Consider the following 26,459-nt stretch of genomic DNA (forward strand, 5'->3'; position numbering starts at 1 on the left):
AGACATGCCCTGAAGCAGGGAGCCACTTCCTCAGTATGAGAGAGAAAGAGCACAATGCAAAGAACAGATGCTGAAACAAAACACACTTCCTAATTTGTATTCTGTTCACACCTTGTATGTAAGCACTGAAAATGCCTTGGAAGGCACTAGATAAAAATAAAGATCCTATTTTTAAATCAATTTGTGTGGCTTTTTTATTCTCTCACTTACTCAACCCCCACTATTCCTCATGTCCTTTTGATGTACCTAGCAGAAGGAAACTATCCCCATGTTTTATAGCTTATCTAGGGTCAGGGAAGAAAATTAATTGAGATTCAAAACTATAACAAGATTCACGGACAACAGAAGATTTGCCTCATGTACATAGTGGTAGGGCATGGAAACTGATATAGTCCAATTGTAACAGTAGGGAAATGTGTATAAGGATAGCATGCATGTATGTAACACTTGTCCAATTGCTTCTTTTCAAGCTGAAGTTCTGTACAAATACTGCGCATACATGGCAGTTATCACATTTCACCCTTCTAATATATTGTGCTGAAGACATCATAGCCCTATGAAAATTAACCTGCTAAATGGAATGTTGAAATCTTGCTGCTGAATGTGAAAATCTCTCTCTCTCTCTCTCTCTCTCTCTCTCTCTCTCTCTCTCTCTCTCTTTCTTTGTGATGTGTGTGTGTGTGTGTGTGTGTGTGTGTGTGTGAAGCCTGGGAGTTTGAGGGGTTCTTGCACAGTATCTTAGCTGCTCCTAACACTGCGTTCTTCTGGACAGAGGGCTCTGATGCTGTTTTTGGAAGGTGTTGGAGTTTATACCACATATATACTGTATATATCGTATCAGCCTCTTGTCAGCAGCTGTGTTCAATAATGGAAAGAGTAGCAGTGACACTTCAGCTTCAGGTGTTGGTGGAACATCTTGTTGTGCTTCAGGGTCTTCTCACTGTAAGCTGAGATGTAATGTGTATGTCTTCTATCTGAAATTGTGAGAGCAATTTCCTCTTCACTATGTTGATGTGTTAGCTCTTTCTCATTTAGTGTGGATCCATAGTTTCCTCACATGTACCCTCTCGTATCTAATATATCAATTCCATCAATAATATGGAATAGTAATATTCCATCAATTCCAGATTTTTTTTGTCTCTTCCATGTATGTTTTATTCCAGTAGTCCACTTATTGTTAGATTATCCTGGCCCCATATCTGGTGTAGACCTAGTTAATCTGTGTCTTTCTCACATTTTGAGGTAGGCAGGATTTGTGCCCAAAAACCCCTACCTGTAACATAGGTACAAAATCTGAACCCTGCCAGTGTGTTTAGATGATGCTCTAAACACCACGAAAGAGAGAGAGGGGGGGGGAGAAGGAAGGGAGGACTGTCTGTCTGTCTTGGGATAAATGTGCATATGAGTTACACTATCTAATCCATCAAGAGGTAGTGACACATTCCAATATCCAGAAGAGCTGTTTCAGCAAATTCGTGAAGAAAAAGGCAATAGGCAAAAGGACCTTTTGTTTGATGCTGTAGTTAAATAATTGAGACTTTTCAGTCTGTGCTTATTTATGGCAAATCAGTCAGCTCAATTTACCTTTTATCTGCCTTTGCTTTATGCTGTCTGCATTTCAACAAGTTGATCTGCTTTTTTTTTTGCCAGCCAGGTGGCTGTAACAGCATTTCATATTCTAAGCTTCTTGATTTTTACAGCAAAAATGTACAAATTATTTTACAGCCTGGTTCCAGCACCTTGTGATTGCAAAGGATCCCGGCTTTCCTTAAACTTCCCCATGAAATGCCTTCAGAAAAAGATCCACAGATTGCCAAGCCTAATGACCTGGCACCGACAAATTTAATACATCTTGCTGAAATAGGATCAAGTGCTAATCCTGTTCTTCACACATTAGTCAAGCAAAGGATGTCTCTGCATTCAATATACTTGTTACTGTCTTCCGACACATACAGACACTCATGGGAAAAAATTCCAAGCGTCTCTGGCTGTAAAAGAAGGCATTTTACAACTATATGTGTGTTTGGGAGAGATTGACCAAATGTTTATTTGACAGCTGTATGTGGGGCTCAAGCCCTGTTAAATTCATACTGGATCAAAGGAAATAGGTTAAGCAGCAGGCAGTTACTATGGAAACTACACTTGGACTGCTCACTACTGGAGATGTAGTCAATGAATGGAGAAAAGTTATATTAGGCAAACCAAACAGAGTTGTGTGTACTGTATATATTAATGGGAATGAGGATAGTTAATAAATAAAAAAGTGCAAGCCTTTATGAAGTTTTATATAGGTTAAGTACAGTGACTGAAATGGATTTATTCTTTGAGCCAATGACATTAAGACAGATATGTACTATGCAATAATTCTTACTGGGTTGATAAAAGGTAATAAGGAATTAAAGGACATGGCCATTTGTCAATGCTATACTTAACTGATAATAGGAACTAGATAGCAATAGCAATAACACTTCAACTTATACACTGCTCCATAGTACAGTGTTTTTCAACCTTTTTGGGGCAAAGGCACACTTGTTTCATGAAAAAAATCACGAGGCACACCACCATTAGAAAATGTTAAAAAATTTAACTCTGTGCCTATATTGTCTATATATAAAGTAATTCTCTTGAATAGGAATCAAATAAACACAAAGAAAGTATTTTATAATTACTTTATTATGAAATAGTAAGTAAACAGAAATATGAAAAATTATAAAATGCTTTATTCAGTGCGCAACCTGACAGCTTGAAGACTTGTGGACTTCAACTCCCAGAATTCTGAGAATTGAAGTCCACCAAGGGCATCAATCACGTTAGCCCAGGCAGGGATCGGCAAAATTGGCTCTTAAGACTGGTGGACTTCAACTCCCAGAATTCTGAGAGTTGAAGTCCACCAAGGGCATCAATCATATTAGCCCAGGCAGGGATCTGCAAAATTAGCTCTTAAGACTGGTGGACTTCAACTCTCAGAATTCTGAGAATTGAAGTCCACCAGTCTTAAAACAGCCACCTTTGCAGACCTCTGTGTTAGCCCAAAGCCTGGCGCTGGGCGGGCCTTGCTCCCCCATTGGTGGAGCCTCAAGAAGCAAGGAGGGAGAAAAAGAGACGGAGGCAAGGAGCTTCTCCCCCCCCCCGCAAAAATCTTATCAGGGAGCCGGCGGGCAGTAGCAAATTAGCTGATCACACGGCGTGATCGGCTAATTTGCTACTGCCCGCCCGGCTCCCCGGTTAGATTTTTGCTGGGAGGAGGCGGGGGGGGAAGCTCCTTAGCCTCCGTTTCTTTTTCTGCCTCCTCGCTTCTCGTCCCCGCCAGGCGGATCTGATCGGAACGCCCATGTGCAAGAGGCGAGCCCTTACTTTTATTATTACTTTTATATTTACTCCGTCTCCTCCTGCTCCGGTCCTCCTGGTGACCCGAGCCCACCCCCCCATACCCAGGACACAGTCCAGCGCCCGCCTAGTGGGCGAAAATTTGACTTTTTTTTTTAATCTTTCGAATTTTTCCATTTTTCCCACGGCACACCAGGCAACATCTCGCGGCACACTAGTGTGCTGCGGAACAGTGGTTGAAAAACACTGCCATAGTACTTTACAGCATTGAGCATTTTACAATGTCAGCATATTATCCCCCCAACAGTCTGGGTCCTCGTTTTACTGACCTTGGAAGGATGCAAAGATGAGTCAAATTTGAGCCAATTAGGATCGAACTCTAGGCTGTGGGCATAGTTTAGCCTGAACACTGCATTCTAACTCCTGCGCCATCACAACTCCTAACTAAATGAAAGGCTTAGATGCTAAACAGTTGTCCATTAAGCATGCTTGTGTATGTATGTGTATATGTGTGCGCACGCGTGCATGTGTATATAGTGTGAGCATGCATATATTGGCATAATTATGAATGTTTTTGTATGCATATATGCATGAAGTAACATTCTTCAGGACCTATTTATTGACTTAATCAAGGGAGGATGAATATCAGTAGCTCTTTAGAAGTAACATTATTACAATGGTCAGGAATTAATAAGCTAATGACATAACCAGTTTGAGACACTAAAATGAGCATACCAGCAATTTGTCATGCATTGTATTATATTATTATACTATAATATTTTGGACTTTTTACAGCAAAATTGGCAGCATTATTTTCTTGTATTAAGAATTTAAACATTCCCTTCATGTTTTTGATGGTTTCTGTCACCTGCAACTGATTTCAATGACTCACTTTCTTTCATATACAAATACTATTCAGAAACAATGAAACCAAGTAGTCCCCAGCCTGAATGGATGGCATATTTTACTGGACAGCTGATTTGAAATTAGGGAGTGATACTGACCTTCTTTGCACTCAAGGGCTACCCGAGACTCGAGGTTGTCCATCTGCATCTGAAGTCTCTTGAGTGTGAGATCATTTTCACGAGACTTACGCTTGTAGGCAATGAGGACTATGATGACTATGATGAGAAGAAGACTGCCTCCTGCTGCAATACTGACAATAGCTGGCAAAGTCAGTAGGCTGTCTGAGATCACATTCACTGAGCCAGGTGAGAAAATGATGCCACCTACATGCACCTAACCATCAAAGAGAGTCAGTCAGAAGATAAATTACATCACAGTGAGATTAATTTGAATTGAAACAGTCACTTGGAAATATAACATTTGTACCAAGAAATGTGTTAGTAAGGATGCTGGGAATAGGGCTGGCAATGAAAAGGAACACTTATCTTGTATAAGTCCTTCCATTTGTTTACTTGGGAGTTAACACTTGGATGAAAACTGTTATTTTTTGTCAAGTAGCTGACTTTTTTTTAAAAAAGAAACATATAGTTTTAGGCACTGGAGCCTGACATATTACTGCTATTCTGGAAATAATTCCCAAAATGCTAAATACTCTTTGCTAAATGCTAAAAAACTAAACATTTGCTAGGTTGTAAATAAGACCTTGCAAGTAACATTCCCATAGAAAGAAAGGTCACATCCTTCTTGAAACACAGCAAAGCCTTTGAGTTACAACATATTTGTTATCCTTGCACTATTTTCCACATTCCTTTGATTACATGATAACTTCATTTGACTTTCATAACATAAGTTTTCAGCTTTCTTTTATAAACCATGAATATATGAGAATAAGCATTTCATTGACAAAGGAACATAGAGGGAAAGTACAGAAGGCAAGGAAAAAAAACAAAAGGATTAATGGAAAAACAAGACTGGGAGAGATAGTTAGAGTTGTGAAAGAATAAATTGATATACACTTTATAAATGTTTAGGGCAAATGCTTATGCTATATAAATCATAGTATTGGACAAATGATGTGAAAATTGTTTCAGATTTCACAATTTAGTCTTTTGCTGTAGTTACAATACTGTATTCATTTTAATATGTCAATAGATGGACTTGATTATGCTTTTGGTTCATCAGATTCATCTGATGAGAAGGGAAGCTTGATTTCATAAATATATCTTTTTGTTATATTTTGATTCAGTTCAGTCTTGAGAAAATTATCAGCAGTCACAGCTTCATGCAAGTTGTGCTAAACTTCAAAAGTGTTCTCATTTTTATTTTTAAGGAAAAAGATTACGTGCTTTATAAAATAATCCAAGGCATGTCGATAATAGTATTTTAATAAAATCAAGACTACCAGAGGCAAAAGCATAAAAAAATCTTATGTAATTAATTACGACTGGACGTTATTTTGGTGATATGAAATGACTTCAAATGGAGTTTTAAAAAATGACAATTTTTCACAGCTTTAAAAGCAGGCAGTTCACTAGTTCAAGAAAAATATTCTCCTGCAAATGTGCAAGTGTCTCTAAGGTGTATTGATGGTAAAGAGGAAACTAGCAATCTCCAGCAAAATCATTGAGAACAAGATGAGTATGCCTCTCACAACAATGCTGCATTGAATGTAAATGGTGTGATTGAGTAAGTACTTAAGTAAATAGACTACACATGGCATAGCACAGCCTTCTGTAGCAAATAACTGTATATTCCTGATCTATGTCTACAACAAGCTTCAAGCCAGTTATACATCATCTGTTGTGACATTGAAATAAGAAGACCAGCTATTGAAATGGAACCTATTCACTTACAAGCCCAAATTAGAAGTTAAAATTTCTAATAGAAAACCACTTCCATATTTCTAAGGAAACAATACAAATCTGTCCAAAAGGAGTTTTAGCTCAGTTTGAGATAAACTTTACTTTTTAAATCCATACTTTCTTATTTGTCATAAATATCTACCATTCCTAAACATGAAGATAACTGCATGCAAGTCATCATTAAAATGAGCCAATATGAAGGTGAGACCATTTGGATCTGCTGATATCTTTGGTGTTGGAACCCCCCCCCCCCATATAAAGGTCTGTAACAATGCTACTAATATTCTTCAACTTTTAACTGTTTTCCCTTTGTGTGATTTAAGGTCTTGTGCTTAAGGTCTTAGCATACAAGTGGGAAGACTCCATTTCTAGTCTATTGTTAGCAATAAACAAACAAACAAACAAATAAACTGTTTTTATCAGTGACGTGCGGTGAGGTTTATGACTGGTGAGGCACTGACACAGTGCTGGGTTTCAAATATTTTTAGACTTGTGGACTTCAACTCCCAGAATTCCACAGCCAGGCATGCTCAGTTCCAATTTAAAGCGACAGCATGTTTTTCTCCTTTGCTCCTTCTTTCTTTTTCTTTTTCTTCTCCTTCCCCTCCTCAAACACACACACACACACACACACACACACACAGAAGTTGGATTGGACTATCTCTCCTAACCCTTCCCTCTCTCACTCACTCTCAAACAAACCCACACACACACAAAAGTTGGATTGGATATCTTTTCCAGTGGCTTGAAAGCAGCTCCTCTGCCACCACCACCCCATTCCCCTGCTGCCTTTCCCAAACACCTCCACCATTGCAAATGCAGCCTGCTGTCTGGGTGGGAAATGCCTGGAACACAATAAAGCCCACCCACCACCTCCTGCTGGCAGGCTGGGGTGAGAGGAGAGGCAAGCTGAGCCTTCCAAAAGAAAGAGGCTGGGGGGAAGTGTGTGTACTACAGCATGGCTCTTTGCCTGGCTTCCTGCCTCCTCCTGTGGTCTCCTCAGTGCTCACTTGTGCTCTCCCTCCCCAAGTGTAGTTTGATTGCAGGTGGAGCCACATTGCCTTTTCAAACTTGTAATGAATGAAGCTGGGCTAGATTTTTATATAGTTTTATCCAGCTGTGTGTGTGAGAGAGAGAAATGAATGGGGGCCTGGGGAGGAAGTCACTACACTTGGGGAGGGAGAGCACCAGTGAGGTTAAGCAGAGTCATCCATGGTGAGGCAGCAACTAGCTCAGCTTTTTCCTTTTACTTTTTTTTTCATGATGAGAGTGGTGAGGCTGTGCCTCACTTGCCTCACCTGACTGCACGTCACTGGTTTTTATGCAGGTTACTTTTCCACCCCATCTTATCTCACATTTGATGTTACAGAGAAACTTGGGGTGTTGCTATATGTCACCTTAAGTTATTGGAGAAGAGGTGGGATATATATCTTACAAATAAGGACATATCTCATTTGTTCTGCAAAATATCCAGGGTAATTTTCTCTTACAAATCTGCCAGCAAGCTGATCTTGCCGTCAACTGTAGCTTCCATCAACATGAACTGAGATAAGGTATGCTAGAGACTTTTGCACCTACTGAGATGCGCTGCTACCTACCAAAGCTCTTGTCCCAATAAAAGTAGTTAGGCTCAAAGGTGTGACAGCTCTTTTTGTCTTTCAAGAGCTGCAGGGTATTTTTGTTTGCCAATGAGAAGTTCAGAGTTACAGCTGCTGTAACTCTTATTGTTCTATAAAGCCTCATGCAAAATTCATACTGTGCCAGTGTATGCTTGTATAATAGGTGTATGTATGCTCAAGTGACAAACAGATGATGGTGAAAATGTTTTAAAATTTCAACATATTTCTTTATGATATTGTATATTTTACATATGCAAATTAATGGTAGCTAATTAGCCCTTTGGTCTAATCATATGATCAGATTCATACATTTATTTCAGCCATTTTTATACTGGTCCTGAATTAAAAACACTCGTGCAAATAAAGATATTACATTTTGAGGAAATTGGTGATATTGGAAATTCTTATCTTCTTTTTAATCAACCCCTCCCCCTTTTGAATGAGAGTGGGAATGGGAGTCAACTCTGACATTTGAATAGTAGAAAAGACAAAAGGTTGAGACAAACATCTTGATTCTTGAAGCTCACCATAACTTTGTGTTGCCCAGTGAGATTTGGAGGTTCACAAAGTAATTGTGTCTCAGAGATGGTGACTGTGCAGGGAGTTTCTCCAATCAGAACAGTATAATTCAACTTTGCTCCACCCGAAGCAGGCGGACACAGATTTTTACCCTAGGGAAAAGCAAAAACACAATGTTTTATGAAACTCTAGCTAATGTGTCAGCTTTTCTATGATTCAACATATATCCAACATTGCGGCACCTATAATACATATCATAAACATCCTAAACATTGATGCATATTTATTTTCTAAAAAAGCTGCAACTGTGATGGATATTTGAGAATACAAGAAATTGTATAACTGAGAGAGAGGAAACTTCCTAATGGATTCAAATTTATATGTGTATGTTGTGTGTGTGTGTTAAATTTTTGGGATTCAGTATTACATTTATCACAATCGGGCTAGGAATGACCATGAAAAATGTCTGCTATCCCTTTCCTACTGTCCTTTTCTTTTCCATTTACATATCAAAACCAATATGCTATTTAATTGAGGAAACCATAACTGACAGCTAAGAGGCAATTGAGAAATCAGGGGCAGTTCATGGAAACAGCAGTAAGTGCAAGAAGGAATCTTGAGAAGGTGAAAAATAAGATGGGGAAAATTAGTCTTTCCTTGCCTGTGATTAAAATGAGTGCTACTCTGGTACATGACTGGTATAGCATGATAAAATACATCTGCTTTCCAGCCAAACCTATATTTCACTAGCAATCCAAATTCAGATATGGATAAGGAACTATCCGAACACGTTTGTCCATCGCACAGCTTCTCCCATTCCACTAGTATTGTGTTACATCAGGAAAGGGGAAACAATTGCTTGATATGAAAGAAAAGGCTTCACTAAAGTTTCAGTGGTACAGAAGGCTATCACACATCACATACAAAAATAAGACTTTTCACATCAGCACTAAACATGTGAAAGTGGAGACGTTATGTTAAATACTGGGAGTGAGACATTTTTAATATAACATTGAACTTTAAACCTGATGTAGGTTTGGTTCTCAAAATACAGAATTGAAAAATGCTGGCAAATAAAAGTGCAGAGTGGTTACATTTATCTTCACAAGAAAGGAATAGTGTTTTGTGACATATCAATAAGATTATCTAAAATGTTTTAAAATGTTCTTAACAATTAGATGCTAGGTCCAGTTTATTAAACTTTTGTTTTGATATATATAGCTAGAGTTTAGCCTAGAACTACATGTTATGCAAAGGAAAACCTGGATATCTCTATCTCTATCTCTATCTCTGTCTCTGTCTCTGTCTCTGTCTCTGTCTCTGTCTCTGTCTCTATCTCTGTCTGTCTGTCTGTCTGTCTATCTATCTATCTATCTATCTATCTATCTATCTATCTATCTATCATCTATCTATCTATCTATAGATATAAATATCGGAGACAGATCAGCTTATAGATTCCTACGATCGTAAACTCGTATGTGATAGAAACGCACATGTCAAACAAAATGTTTTGTGATGTATTTTGTATTGTTGGAATGGGCAATGCAGGCAACAGGGGGAAGGGTACAGTCTGCCATATATACATCAAATACCTTGAGTTATATACTTGTGTTAAATATTGGGCTACAAATACATAAGAGGTTTGCAATACTATATCAATTGGGTTTCTTCTTTTTTTTTTTTTGTCATTGTGAGTTTTGCAAATGCCCGAAAGTTTATGTTTCAAGTTTTCCTAAATAAATTAAAATCAACCCCTCTCCCAAATATTTCTGTGTGAAATCAAAATCCCACAACAATTTTCCAAGGCAAAATTTGACGATTTGTAATTTTTGCAGAGGTTATGATTTTAAACATTCAGATATAATCTTCTTATAAACAATACAGAAACGAGAACAAGTTTTTACATGTAGGACAGTACTTTTTCCAGGGTAAATCTGAATTCGTTTATGTAAACAAGTCTCCTGGATTGTGTCAACACTTTACCTTCAGGATAATGGGTGATCCTGGCTTTTGGTCCAAGATGCCAGTAGCACTCAAGAGTTCAAAGGTAGGGTTTGGATAATAAATAAATTTGGTGTCATTATAAATCAATAAAGATTGAACATTGTTAAAGATGAATCCAATTTCATCAGGTCTTTCAACAGCATCCAGACCTGGTCGGTACTGTGATGTAAGTGAAGGAGCCAGGCAAGTGAGGGTGGTAGTATTCACAACTTTACAAACCTGGAAGAACACAATTAAGGCAGGGTTATACCTTGAATAAAATATTTTTCAATTATTGTCACATCATGATTCTACCTTAGTTACTTTGGCAAGACTAAAGCATGAAATCTTTTTTCAAATCATATGATAATTTGTTCTGTCATCAGTCAGAAAGAACATTCTGTGAGAATAACTCCAGAAGTGAAATATAAGCTTTTTATCTCCTTCTATTTACTACCATTTTTAAAAAATACCCTTTCTATATAGAAAATAAGCAATAGACATCCATGCTACTGGAAAGTTGAACAGAGCTTTAGTACACAAGAAATAATCAGTGTTATATGGAATCTGAAATAGAAAGATACAGTTTTTTTTAATTATTAAGAATGGATTATAGGTTTTGTCAGAATGATAGCTGGAAATGATACCAGATTCAGGGATTGGAAGACATTTTTTTTATTAAAATAGCATATGATCCTTTGATTAGATAGACCACAATCTGATAGTGACTTATTTATTTAAAATTCACATGTGATACGTCAGATCTGTTTTGCCACCTACATCTTCCTCTTATGTTCAAGACAACTATTTTGGATCAATACTGTATATTAGAAGATGTGGCAACTTGTGAAATGTGCAATGAACCTGCCACAATTGAGTTCTTATACTTCAAAATTACCACAGTGCCATTGAAAATAAAATGAAGCACTACACAGGAAAAGAAATCAATGCTTCACGTTTGTGTTTACAAGTCAGAGAAGATCATGTTAGCAAACCTTCACAAGATATCATACTTACTAGCATGATATTCCCAGGCATCAAGGGAATAGAAAAGGGATTTTGAATAACCTGATCTGTTTATATAGATTTCTAATACGCATTAAGAATGGGATCTAAGAGTAAGACCAATTTAGTTACAAACATACACATGCACACTATGAAGGTAATAATAGCATTCAAGTTAAAAGAGATTCTTTCTTCTTTCCTTTTCTTTCATCTTAATATTCAATTTTGCAGCTACCAAGATTGTTGGATGAGCAGGTAAAAAAACAGCTAGGAAAGTGATTGAAGCCTGGGAAGTAGGCCCCGCATCACTCAATAGAAGTGCTAAATTACCACCAGCCTATCAAGTATTTAGAATGCGAGGGCTGGGAAGCACAAGCAAATGACAGCTAACGATTTAAAAGCCATTCATCAACACACCCAATCAACATTTAAAAAGCCACTTACAACAGGCATTGTAAATACCACAAACAGAACTGTCTAGAGCAGGGGTGTCCAAACTTGGGAACTTTAAGACTTGTGGACTTCACTATGCTGGCTGGGGAATTATGGGAGTTGAAGTCCACAAGTCTTAAAGTTCCCAAGTTTGGACACCCCTGCTCTAGAGAGAAGTTCCCTGAAGATGGGCTCCACCATGAGTCTGAATGATTGGAATACAAAATCTCGGGTCCCAGTGATCGACCCATATTGGATCCTGCAACTTCTAAATTTCTTTGAACCAACATAAAGCCCAAATATTAAATTAACAATAAGGTTTTAAAAATATGAAAACTACCAATTAGATTAAAAGTTGTGTTTATGAATGAAGTAGACTACATGGCTGAAAGTTCACAATTTACATTTCTAATGTAGTGGCTTTTTTACAGTGGTATTCTTGAAAATACACACTAACTATTTGCCGATCACAACAATTAATCATAAAATCATTTATTGATCATATATTCATGCAACAACACTGAATCTCGATGATTCATTGGCTGAATCAATGAAATACACCATCTAAGAAATCTTTCAGGCTCTTTAGGTCAGAAAGTAATTGTGCCCTTACAATGAGATTATGTCTATTTCTCACCCTCCTCCTTTTTTCTGCATACAGCTGCATATGTAGATTTCAAAATTTGCCCACAAAGGCTGAGTTTGATCTAAATGCTGACAAATATACGAACAGCTGTGAAGCTTTTTTGTTAGTCACAAATGCATTTGTCATGGATCAGAGGTACATTGTTAGGCAATGGAAATACAAGATAAATCACATTGCAGTGTTAATTCTAGTTTGAATAATAAAACATCCTTCAGAAATACAAGCATTTAAAACAATAGTCTAAAATGGGTGTTTTTAAAAAGATCTTATATAGAGGTTCATGTCAAGAAAGGGCATGGGTACATAAAAACTTGAATTTGTGAAAATTGCTTTTGTGCTGCATATCTGGATGGAAACAAATACCCAGAACAGAAGCTATGTCACAGGATAGTGATGTAGAGAGATACATCTACAAGCTGGTCTGGGACAGAGCCAATTTTACAATTAAAAAGTCTCTTCCATCACTTGCTTCTCTGAGGCTTTGATAGTTCGCCAGGATTGTTCTGTTCAAATGAAGCAGGTGTTCAGAAGGGTAGAGTCAGTAAAATATCACTACCATTGTTGTTGTTGTTTTTTCAACCTTGTTTACTAAGAGCATCTCTGCCTTCTGCTGCTAGCTTTTTGTGTGCATCGGATGATGTATGGTGGGGCCTCACAATGACACAAGTACCATATGCTGTCATTGTTCCCTGTTAAATGCAATTTCTCTATACAGTATGATAAGGCTTCGTGGAATAAAATAAAAACAAACTCTTAAGGTTATCCATGATAAGGACTCTAAAATGGAATCTAACCAATGTAACATAAAATATAGCTGCTCATGCATTTTTAAGAACATTTAGGATGTAGGAATTATGAAAAGGCACAGGACGTGTGAACTCTCCTGGAGACCTCTCCCCTAATTTTTTATATCTCCTTCTATAAGCTATATTCTGCTTTAATCAGTTCACAATGTTTAACTTTATTTTTATCCTGCCTTTATTATTTTTATAAACAACTGAAAAGTATGAACATATCTAATACTCCTTCCTCCACATGTTTTTTTCACAACAATAATCCTGTGATTATTGGCCTGATAGAGAGTAACTGGCATCCATAGGGAGGAAGAGTGAAAAAAATGGCAGGATGGTTGGTATGGCATCAGAAAACAAGATCCATTGTTTTCATATGTATGTAGAAAATTTAGCAGTAACTTCATAGGAAAGCAAGAATTTCCATCTCATATAGCAATAGCAATAGCACTTAGACTTATATACCATTTCACAGTGCTTTACAGCCACCTCTAAGCAATTTACAGAGTCAGCATATTGCCCCAACAATCTGGGTCCTCATTTTACCATCCAGGCTGAATCAACCATGAGCTGAGGAGAATTGTTGACAGTTGGCGGAATTAGCCTGTAATCCTGCATTCTAATCTTAGAGCCACCATGGCTCTTTCCACTGTAGCCAAACCTAAGTTAAATGCTATAATAAATTAGAATCAAATCCATATTAAAGAAATACTTATTAGAATGAATTTTGATTATTATGAATGCAATTCTTGTGTCTCATTAACAAAATAGATTAGTGTTATATTTGAATAAAAATCCTTTCTTTTTCAAGAGATTAAAGATAGTTTCGAAAAACAACCAGCCTACAATTTGTAAATCAGCCAAGAATCATGCAACCATTGGGTTAAGAAAACGTTAATCTTTGGTAAAAGCAGATACTTACATTGACAGATTCTTTGCCGTTGAATTTCACTCGGATTCTGGGCTCTTGTATAACATCCAGGTTGGATCCCATAACAGTGACAGGTGTGTGGCCACTGAAGGAAAGCAGAAGTCTTTAGGTTAATGAGGCTAATATGTCAAGAGGAACTGGGGTCAAGTTCAGTGTCTATATTTCTGGCAAATACAAATGTTTATCTCAGTAGTTATTTTCCCATGTAACATTTCTTAGATAAGTTAACAATGGATACGAAGGAGATGAAAATGAAAATATGGAGATTATTTTTTTGCTTCAAACCTAGCTCAACACAATACAATAACACTCATTTGAAAGTCACATTTTATTTCTAGCCTTTAACATGGCAGATGTGTTGGGAAGTAATGGATAGTGAAATAATTGAATGGGGAAGAACCAAACAAAATCAGCTGATATTAAGAAGGTTGCATTTATAAACTATTTGACCGTGTTTTATTTCTATTATGTTGATCTTGGGGTTGATTTTTCAGCATACTTTTGATTTTAGCCTTTCTAATTCCTAAGGAAGGCCTGAATGCCTAATTCAGCCCAGTATCTGCCTTGACTGTTGCTTCTGACTAAGGTTATTCTGAGTTTCTCCTATGATTAATTGAATGTGCATTAAAAATCTACCAGCCCTATCTAATCAATTTTCAGGCTACTCCTTTCCCAGATATAAACAGAGAAAACTAGGATGGAAAGCATCTGTTGTCATTCAAATTGTTTTTGTTCTGCCTTATGTGCATCTAGAAAATTAGAACATTATTGAGTACCTAATTAAATAGGAATGAGAAGTTACTAAACCATGTTAATCTAATATATTCAAAATTGCTGGTTTAAAGCTTTAATATTCCAGTTAAGATGTTCAGTCCCATGTTTTTCTTCAATACGTATTGAAGTTCACCACAATGCTTCTTCCTAAAGCAAGTCTTGAATCTTCTGAGAAATCACTATCCATTTCTTTAAGAAAGACTTCCATTTCTCAGATCTTTGAGTATATAGAGCTCACACTCACATTTCATCTTTTGTATGTCATATTGTATGCAAGTCAGAAAAAGCTAATAGCAGTGCAAAAACTGATCGGGGTTTTAGAAAGTATTCAATCAATAACTACTGTAGAGTACACTTCTGGGATACAGCTATGCATCTTAGGTAATTTCATGCATGAACTTTTTTTCTCCTCTTTTTGCATTGATTGCCACTGTTTTTGTTTTAGCGCTGACTCTCTAATGTTTTTAAAGAAGAAACCTTTAATGAGCAATTGTGCATTTCTTCAGCAGATGGAAGTGATCATAGGGTTCCATTTGCTCTCCTAGAATCTTCACAGCTTGCTATGGTTTTAATTCAGCTGAATTAGTAACTCTGATTTTTTAACTGGATGATGGGAAGAGATGCTTTCATTACCCTGCAAAATACATTGAAGGCTGCGGACAGGAGATCCACTGATTTCAAATACTTTGTTGTTCTTTTGCAATAGATTGAAAAGGGTGAAACATTTTCGAATAAGTTTTTGCATCTACTTTTTATTGGCTTGACAAATGCAAACGATGTGACCATTTTACAAATATAATTCTTTAAATTGTCTAGACCTTTTGAACCCAGGAAATCAGGGGAATGGATATGCCATACTCCTTGAAGGATCAGGCCTTTATTCATAAATCTTCTGTATTTACACAGGTGGAATAAATCCTCTAGGAACTGTGAAGCTGGGTGCTGACAACTGAGAGGAAAGCAAATGAAGAGAATTATAAATTATACCTTTCTCTCACTGGGAACTTGGTTGTGCAGTGCTAAGTCACATATTCTGTTTTCTTTTCTGTATTGAAGGACAGTCTTAAACCAGCATTTATAAAGACGGTGTAGATTCTAAAGTCACCACCCATAGTGACATGGTTTCAAAATTTGAACAAAGCTTTTGTTGAATTTTAAAAATGGTAATTGCTAAAAAAATATTCCTGTCATACCTGTGAAATCTGTGCCCATCAAAATTGCACTTAGATGTATTATTTGGGATGAAGAACTTTCATTTATTTGAAGATAATTATCAAATATTTCATTTTCTTTGACAAGACAAAGAATTTTCAGCTGATTCTAGCTGGTAAATAATTTTTGCAAAATGGCTTTTGGGAGGGCTGTAGATCATTGAAAATATTTATGAAGAAAAAATTGTATCATGCCTTTTAGATGTGCTCAATTAACAATAATGCCAAGTCTTTTCTGTCCAATTATTGTTTTGTTTGAATTATTGGGGAAAAAATAGGGAATATCCTGACTAGAGGTGCATCCTAAATAGACACTAGTAAAAAAAAAGTGCAGAAATCATTTGGCTTTGAACAATGCTTTGAAAATTTCAACTTGGTTGAATTTCTATTCTGTGAGGAATTAATTGGACCCTGCTTCAAGTAATTTGTTTCTTGATACAATATCAAGTTTAGGTACCTGGCTATGCTCCATTCAGGCTCAATCCGATGAACTTTTGGATCATCAATGTATTCAAATTGTAATGTGCTCTCTAGCTGGGCCCGGTCCACGCTGACAGAAACATGCACTGGTCCAAGACCATGGGTAGAAGGTGCAGACACACACATAATCTCATTAATTGACCTCCTATAAGGGACAAAGAAATCTTTAGTTAGAAGAAATATGAACAAAGAATAGCACCACTTATTGGCCACAATGGGAATCTTTGGGATTCATTCTAAAACAGTTGAATAATAATCTTTTGTGAGATATGATTTTTTAATAGATGTACTCTACTAGCTATTTTATAGTCATGACTCACAAAAGCATGAATATTCATGTATTTTCAGTTGAAGTCATTTTTATTTCTGCATACAATAAGCATACCTCATTTAAAGTTTGGACTGTAATTAAATCATGATTAAAAATTCTGATGCTGCAGTTCTAATTTTTTGGAAACATATGGGAAGGCCCTGACTTTGCAATCTTGGAATTCACATCTGCTGAAGTATAAGTATACTGCCAAAATTTTGTTTTCTGAAAAAAAAAACCCCAGACTGAATAAATTCCATAATATGTATTAATTTCATTTATTTATATTACAAATGTGTATGCCATCTATCCATAAATGACTTTGCATGGCTTACAATTAAAGATGTACAAAATATCAGTTTCAGAATGGAACATTCCAAAATACTACTGTAAAGCTTCATTTTGACTCCATGCCCTTCTACTGTTCTGGGAGTGATTTATTGCATCTGTGTGGTCTGGAGGAAAAACAGAACACTATATTTCTGAAAGCAACATTTTGAATTTTCATCTCTACTTCCAATATAAATATAAATATGTTTGTGTGCTTGTGTTATTCATAGATGATTTGGGTTGAGACCAGGGGTGGGTTTCAAAACTTTTTACTACCTATTCTGTGGGTGTGGTCTATTTTGTCAGCATGGCTTGGTGGTCATATGACTGGGTGGGCATGGCCAGCTTGATGTCACTCACCAGATGTCATGGATTGGGTAAAATGTGGTGAAGCTCACTTAACAATGCTCTTGCTTAGCAACCAAAATTTTGGCCTCAATTGTAGCCTTCCTCCGCATGGCAGTCTTGTCCCAGTAAACTCCTTCTCTTTTCTGGCAATTTTCCTCTCTGTTAGAGGAAGATAATCCAAAATAATCCAAAATACCCCCACCCCCCCAATAACTGCTGAATGTCACTTTGAAAACCTGAGCAGCTTTTCAATTTAAAGCAGGACTCCAAAGTTTGCAGCTTTAAGACTTGTGCACTTCAGCTCCCAGAATTCCACAGCCAGGCATGCTCAGTTCTGATTTAAAGCGACAGCATTTGTTTTTCCTCCTTTACTGAATCTCCTGGAAGAAAAGTAAATTTCCTTCCTTCTTCCTCCCTCCCTCTCTTACTTTTTAAAGCTTCCCCCCCCCCTTATCTGAACCAGCCGGGGAAAAACGTTTTTTTAAAAGCTTCTGATGGGAGAACAGGTTCAGAGGCATGGCCAAGCCACCATTTTTACTACTGGTCTTATCTGGTGACTGGTGACTTTGGACCAGTCACTCTCTCTCAACCAGAGGTGGGTTCCCCCCTATACAGTCCTGTACACCAGAAGAGGTAGTGAAAATCTGGCGTACCGGACTGAGTAGGGAGGAACCCACCACTGGTTGAGAGAGAGTGACTGGTCCAAAGTCACCAGTTGGTTTTCATGTATAAAACAGGACGTAAACTCACAGTCTCCTAGTTTCTAATCTAGTGCCTTAATCACTAGACCAAACTGGGTGATCATATAAATATGTATAACTCTAAGAAGCCCGAAGGGACCTATAAAAGATTGCACACACACACCAGCCGGCTAGATTAAAAGAAACCAAGATTATACCAACTTTGCCCAGTATCTTTAATGCTAATCTTGAGATAAATGACACAAACTTGAAAACTGCAAAAGAAATTTCAACCCTCATTTTTTTAGTACATTAAGGTTGAATTTCTTTGAATTATTTGAAATGCTTTCCCCCAGCTTTTTTGTCATATGAGCTGCGTTTCTATTTAAACTAATAATTTTGCTAGAATGTAATCTGGATCCACAGGAGGAGGGGCTACTTTCCAGAAAGCAAAGAGGCAATGGAGCTTAGAAAATTTGGTCTACAAGGGGTTAAAATGGCTTTTCCCTGGCAGTTCCCAGTATATATTTATAGTTATACAGATAATTGCTTTACTCTGGCAAGATTCTGTCTATGGATGATAAACTATAAAGGAAACTACTCAGAATTAACTCCACGTGTCATTTTTGGCTCTTGGGACTGACATTTGGGGCTTATTTTCTATTTTTCCTTCTAGCCCCCTCCAAACTATAATGCAAGAGATCTGCCAGATCAACAGAAGCCTGTTCCATTTAGACGATCTCACCAATCATAAGAACATGTGCATATTCATATAGGAAAGACAAATTTTGGATTGTGCTGTATGTATGTGCAAATATAAGAAAGGAAGGAGGGAGGATAGAATAAATGTCTTTTACATCAATTATTTCCTCCCTATTCAAAATCATCATCAAAACCATTTAATCCCCAGAGGAGACAAATATTAGGAAACCTTGTGTTTTTTCCACTGTGCTCAGCGGGAGGTGGAGGGAAGGGGAGGGGGATGCAAGAAAGGATAACAACTAGCAGTAAAAAAAATGAAGTTACTCAAATTTGAATCTTCATCTCCCTTTCTTGAGTCCTATTTCTGGACATAATGGCAAAAACAATACTTATGTGGTACACCTAGTTATGCTTACAGATACATTCCTGGTATGAAGATGTATAGTCAAAGAATGGAAAACTGGTGATCCTTGCCTTTTTTAAAAAAAAAACCTGTTATTACCATCAATAATTACAATACTAAATTGTGAACTACTTGAGTAAACAATTTAAATATACAACATAAGCTTTACTTTATGCTTAGTATTTGGCTCCTTTCATTGGAATAAAGGAAGAACAAATAAATTAAAATGTTTTATGGATTCTTCTGTTCAGGTTTCAGGCCATGTACTCCAGAAATCTGCATCCTGATCTTTAATATCCTCACAAAATTCATAATCTTCTGATGTGTCCTTGGAGAATACAAAGGTAAAGTATCTAATAAGTGTTATACCCATGCAAACCTTAGGGATATGGTAAGATTTTGTTATATCCCCAGTGTTTTGGATGGTGCTATATTTTTTAAATACTTTATCATGAGCAAAGTGGATTTTGTACTACACTTTTCCAAATAGTGAAATATTAAGGATAGCATCTTGTGGTTATATGAAGAGAACTGGAATTGATATATTGAATTTGAAAAGAAAAGAAAAATACTGCAGGATGCAATTTTTTTTTTAAAAAAAACATCACTCTGTTTCTTTGCCCAAAAGAGTAAAAGGAAGTTCCTGGTCTGAAAAAAAAAATCATACATTTGATTCAAAGGATGGGCAAAGACATTAAAGAGTGAAGAAATAGAGAAGGAATGATAAATAAATGATAACATGGATGGAGAGAAATGGGCAATGTAAAATTAAAAAAGAGAAAAGAAGTAGGTTATGCATTGTCACATCACCGTGCAACCTGGCCATAATAACAGACAATTTAGAGGAATTTGAATCCAGTCTTCTATCTATCAGTGGCCTCATGTGAGAATAGGCATTTTAACATGCCATAGACCAGACTTCAGAGAAATCTGCTTAGTCCTTGTATAAGATCCAAAGCGACACATCACTGCTGGCAAAGAGTTACTTCAAGCTCTCTGTGATCAGTTAATTAGCTTTCTGCGCTATTACCATGTCGTCATGGTGAATTTCTCCACTCCTCCGATCAGAGGCAGGAGAATAGAAAGAAGCTGTAATTACAGTGAATCTCATTAGAAACTGCTTCATCTAATCAGTCTCCTGCACATCATGAGTACATGCCAAATCCATCACCTATAAACCAGGCAGTTTATGGAAGGAAGGAAGAAAGAAGACCATGTCATGACCTTGTATGGAAAAGCAGGGATAAATAGTATGCTGTTAAATTTTGAGAAATGTTTACTAGATTATATGGGCAAATAAATGATATGGTGAATTAGAAAGAGTTCTTAAATTTAGTCATACATTTAATGGAATATTTATGTTGCATCAAACAGACATTGTCATTTATTCCAAACTTTTCCTTAGCTGCAAATAGAAAAAAAAGGGGGGAAATGCTTGGGTTGATTTATTCTAATTTATAAATTCTAATGGTGGTATATGCCACAAAGAAGGAATAATGAAGATAAATAATTTGTGACTTGGGTGCCCACAAGACTATGCCTGAATGACCAACTATGAAGAATGTGAAAGGACACTCAGTATTTATCAAGTGACCAAGTGGGCTGGTTTTGTCTGGCTTGGATATCTGGGGTAGTGTGTGGATTGTCGAGGGGACATTGATCTGTGGCAGGGTTGGGAGCTAGCTGACTGATTTTGGAAAAATCCAGGCAATGTCCTGCTGTGACAACCTAGAGGGCAGGAACTATCTTGTCCCATTAGTGATTCTGTGTCTGGAAGGGGAAGGTGACCAGTTCCATGCCCTAAAGGAATCTGATGTAACTAATGTAGCCAGATAGCTTAATTGCCGACACTTTGCAGCCCTTTGGAAGTTATGCCAGTGTGCCTCATAGAAAAGTAACTAGATTTATGATTGATGGTTGGGAGGAAGATTGGGATTGGACTGAAAGTTGATTGTGGGACACAATGGTGAAGGGAGGGAACTGATCCATTTATTTTACCCCTCCCCAGAGATAGAAGGATGGGATGGCTTGTCAGAATCACTAATGGGACAAGATAGCTCATCTTAGATTGATGAAGTTGCATGTTTGTTGCCCTATGTTTGATGAGTATAGAGGGAGAGGGCATGATAGGGTTTTGAAGGTGAGTTGGTAGGAGATGGTTTAGAAGAGTATGTGGTCAGAAGCACCTTTGTACTTACTTGCCATCTGAATATGGAGGATTTGTGTTTGGCTTGTGAATGAGAACATTAATGGTTGATGGTTGAGGGGAGGAAACAGGGAGTAGCGACCCTGTTCAAAATGACCCTAGTGACTTCTAGATCAGGAGGAATTGATGAAACATCTGAAGGCTTATTGTATCAGTTCCATTAGGTGAGCCAAATAATGAAATCAATTCTATAGGATGTCTATATTTTTTTAAAACTGAGATTGACTATAATAACAGAATCTTGCAAGTTTGATTTTGCTGTATCTCCTCCTCCTTCTTAAAGATCAATAAATTAGAGAGGTGTCTGACCCAGCCACCTCTGAATATTATCTGTATGTTATGGACTTAACATCAAATCTGGAAAATTTCTGCCTTTCAGCTTAAGAGGGCCCTTGAGGAAGTTGACTATCTGGACCATTTTCAATGCAGATTCAGCCTGGAATATGGTACAGAGATACAGTAGCTTTGATCACACTGGTTAGTTTCTTGTGGCAGCTCTTGGATGTGTGGTGCCTCCATCCTGATGCTTCTTATCTCTTGGTGGCTTTTGCTATCATTGATATAGTATCCTGATCTGCCTTTTTCTTTAGGCATTTGAGTCTAGTTTAGTGGAATTTTGTTTGTTTAATTATCATATCTGGTTATTTATATTTTATATGTTGGGTTGTTTAATGTTGTATGAATATCTTTACTTTTCATTGTTTGCTTTGTAAGTACACTGCTCAAAGTTACATTGCTGGGTGACCCAATACTTCCATTAAATATATATGTGCATGTTCCTTTCTGATAGTCAACAACAGCAGAAGATTACTAGTAAAAGGTATCCAAGTATGTTTTTATGCTAATGAATTATGTGATACCACTGTTTGTATGTTGGCCAACAGAGCTAATGAAACCATGCAATCAAGAGGAACTCTGCAAACTTCAATATTGCATCCCAGCATCCGTTGAGACAGTTCCTGCATAACTCTAGGCTCAAAAAGTTATTTGAGAAGCAAATACCATAAAGAAAAAAAACTCCTCTGTAGATAAGAAATGAAAAGCCTCCTGTAATGTAACTACGCACATTTCTTCCTATCTGTTCCAAAGGTATAAATGAACTCTGTCCTATTAGATAAGGAGATACTAAATCAGTTAAATCAAGTCTACTCATTAACATGTCATTCCTTATCTCTCCTTTTCAATCCAGGCATAAAGTGAATGCTGGGATGTTTTATCTCTTCAGATGCTGAAGAAAGCAGCACTAATATGAAAAGTCTCAGTAATTCAGCTTTGGAAATGTTAGTTATGCTGCAGGCAAATTGTACAAAAGCAGCAGCAAGTGGCATGCAAATCCCTCACTCCTTGCATCTGATTAACTTGCATCAAACATCATGGAACATCGTTCCCCCAGAGATTAGAACAGCTCCCACTTTAATACTCTTCCAGAAGGCCCTGAAGATCTGGTTCTGCTGGTGGTCCCGGGGAACCCAGAGCGGGATGGAGCCCTTTAAATGGCTCATGTGATCTGCTGTCACAGAGTGTTGGCGGTGATTTTATATTATACTACATTAATTTATTTGATTCTTTTTATTAATTTTATTGCTTTAAATGTGGCTTTATATTCAGTAAGCTGCCTTGAATCATCATGGGCAAATAGGTGGCAATAAAAATAAATAAATAAATAAATAAATAAATAATAAACAAACAAACAAACAAACAAAGACACAAACAAACAAACAAACAAACAAATAAATAAAGTGCAGGTTGGAAGGAACAACCAAAAGTTTTTTTTTATTTCCTGAAACAGTTCCTTAAATTTCCTATTTCTTTACGAGAAGATATTGTATGTCCAAGCATCCTCTTATTTTAACCACAATAAATTTTCTCCTTCAATTTATGTTTCATTTTATTTTCATCAGGAAACTAAATGTATACATGGAGTTTCTACATGGCCTTCAGACTCCTGGCACCAGGAGTGGTATTTACTTACCTTCCCTACTGGTTAGCAAACGTGAGTGCATGTGCAACCTCCGCACATGCACTCAGCCTTTCATGCATGTGCTTTTGGCAAAAAAAAGCCCAAATGGGATGCCATAGAGCTGGGGTGGGTGGACGGGACCACTTGCAATTTCCGCTACAGTCCGAGAGAACCAGTCTGAACCAGTAGAATACCACATCTCCCTGGCACCCATATTCTGGTACATATGAATGAAGGAGATGAGTTTGTATCATGAACCAGGCCCACAGTCTTAACTGCTTTGACACTTCTACACCGTTGATACTGAGTCTAGGAACATAGGAACCCAGCTTGACACTAAGTGGCAGGGACACTTCAGGTTTTCTAATGGAAATATTTCTCATTCCACTTTGAATTGCCAGAGATGAAACTTGGAACTATCTATATTATAAACTCCTCTAACCAATTTCATAAAGACTATAGCATGATATATTTTTGGACTATTGCCATGGATATTACAGAAAATATTAACTTAGGTTTGGGTTTTTTAAATGATTCATTTTGTCATCAGAGTACTACATGCTTATTAAACATTCTTATTTGAGATTTTAAGCTTTCTTGAAATTCCTAATTCAACTATATTATATAAAGCTAGTTGCCCAACATGTTATTATTGTTCATTGTAGTTTCAGAAGAAATCTCAAACCATAATTTATATTTTTATAACAAACACAACACAGTAATTAGTACATGAAGTATGTTATGTTGTTATAATATTTTTGTTACATATATATATATATATATATATATATATATATATATATATATATATATCTTGATATGTTCAAGTGAAGTGGTATATATTAATATTAATATGAAGCCTTTGCTTGATATGTTCAAGTGAAGTGGTATATATTAATATTAATATGAAGCCTTTGATTTGCACATTTATTTCAAAGTGTGAATAATCCAAATGTCTTGAAGGGGAGGAGAGAGAGTCATGTGTTGACTCTACACACTTGTTCTAACTTCCAATCAGGAATGACAGAGAGTATTCCACTACTCTTTGAGCATTCACATAATTGAAGACCCAGGTTTTAGAACTTGGGGAGAATTTTCATGCACTATGAAGACTCTTCACTACAGATGATTGATCTCTATCTTCATGTGAAGAATGACAGAAAAGGGTTGACCGCTGGATAAAATTTAAGCATCCTAAAGGGAATTTCTTATTGAGGTAAATGTTGAATTATTACTTAGAAATTTTAGTGAAATCAATTTGTACACATATTAAGATTTTAGAGGAAGATGATTTTTATTTCCACGACTTTATACTGAACATTGGTTAAATTAATTCAAGCAATTTAGCCTGTAGTCCTTATAAAACCTGGACAGACTTTGTCATTCTGAATTGTATTAAGGATATAAAACCATACTCATATATTGCTCAATAATTTCCATAATAAAGTTGAGGGTTCAGTACAAAATAATTGTTTATAATGATTTTACATTCATGCAAAATTTAAATCATAAAAATTGAACATTAAGAAATTTCAATCATTAAATTGAACATTGACTACTTTGATTCTCTGATATCAATCAGTATGCTATATAGGTCTAATTAAGCCTAGTATTATTTTATGTAACTGACTACACAGCAGAAGTATATTTTGTTCATTATCACCACTGTAGCATGTCCTTTGTTCAAATACACAAAATTAGAATATATAAATTTATGGTACTTTTAAGTTTAAATAGACATGACAAAAATGCAACTTTGCTTTTTTTTCTTTTGGTAAGAAGTAACCAAAGAGATATATTTTTATCGCTTAAAAATATAGAAACTAAAGCATAGATTTGTGAATTCTAAAAGAAAAGAAAAGCAAGGCTTCTTAATTTCTGTCACTCAACCTCTTTCCCATCACACTGGGAGGCAGGCAGTGCTGCTTTCGTACTTAGAATAACAATAAGAGAATGGAAAGAGATACCTGCTTCCCCCCTTTCCCCCCCCCTCTAGCTCTCTTTTAATTTTGTGCTGAGAAAAAATGGGCTGTAAAGGGATTTGAGCAACAGAATACGTTGGAGACTTGGGGTAGAAGCAGGATTTTGATATACAAAAGGAAAGCAATAAATAAAAGTAATCAGCATAAACTCAATTCACTGTTATGCAGCATTCATCAAAATCAGCAACATCATAGTTCAAGGTGATTTATTAGAGGTTAAGTGTTTAAAGTTGGTGCGGCTTTAACAATGCCTGTGGAAGTTCAGTGAAGTTTGTTTAGAACATATATTCACATAAACTCAAACCTCCTCCTCCAAGTCTCTTACCCATAAAACTCGCAGGTCTGATTACCCAGCAATACCGACACACTGCTGCCAGCTCCCAGAAAATGGCCAGTAATGGTCACCATAGTCCCTCCTGACTCTGGTCCACGGCTGGGACTCAAATAACCCACAGCAGGATTCTTGGAAAGGAAAACAAAACAAAAAATAAAGCAAGTTCAATTGTTTTGCTGTGATGTTATTCCAGGTGATTGTATAGTGAGAGAAGAGGGATCTTTAGGTGAAGGCTTGAAATAGACAAATGTATAATCGTAAGTAGTAGTTAATTGGTTACTTTTTCATTATGGTACTGAACAGATTGTACAACTAAACAAGTTACAGATAGTTGCTGTTTCAAGTAAAATGAACTGCAGATGTTAAAATTCTAAAATCATCATCTAGATGTGCAAGGCATTTTTACAGATAATACAAAAAGATGTGTTATATATAAAACATTTCAGAATTGTCTGGGTACTTCATTAAACAGGGAGTTATGAAGCAGACCTTTGTATCTTTATAAAAGATATCATATCAGAATATGAACTACAGATTACAAAAGGTAGAATATAAGTTCGTATAGTGAAGTGATTTTTCTCCAACTTTCTCTTTGGACTACAGTGTTTTTGATAGAAACTACCAACATTACCAACTAACTGGCTGAGGAGTTTGGCAGCTTTAATTTAACACAACTGGAGGACATAAAGTTGGTGTGAGAATATGCAGACAGTCCATG

General features: G+C 36.6%; 1 protein-coding gene across 2 annotated transcripts in view; it reads right to left on the reverse strand.

The window, feature by feature from the left end:
* The window catches only part of PLXNA2 (plexin A2), a 477,739-nt gene that overhangs the window by 65,499 nt on the left and 385,781 nt on the right, over nt 1–26,459 (reverse strand). For both annotated transcript variants that reach the window (XM_081948333.1, XM_081948334.1), the window contains exons 15-20: nt 25,733–25,869; nt 16,464–16,631; nt 14,013–14,106; nt 10,217–10,456; nt 8,242–8,385; nt 4,332–4,566 (exon numbers count right to left, since the gene is read on the reverse strand). In XM_081948333.1, the coding sequence (XP_081804459.1) occupies nt 4,332–4,566; nt 8,242–8,385; nt 10,217–10,456; nt 14,013–14,106; nt 16,464–16,631; nt 25,733–25,869 (1,018 nt within the window). The remainder of the gene's footprint in view (nt 1–4,331; nt 4,567–8,241; nt 8,386–10,216; nt 10,457–14,012; nt 14,107–16,463; nt 16,632–25,732; nt 25,870–26,459) is intronic.

This window comes from Natrix helvetica (assembly GCF_964273705.1).
Source record: "Natrix helvetica genome assembly, chromosome: 3".
Lineage (NCBI taxonomy): Eukaryota > Metazoa > Chordata > Lepidosauria > Squamata > Natricidae > Natrix > Natrix helvetica.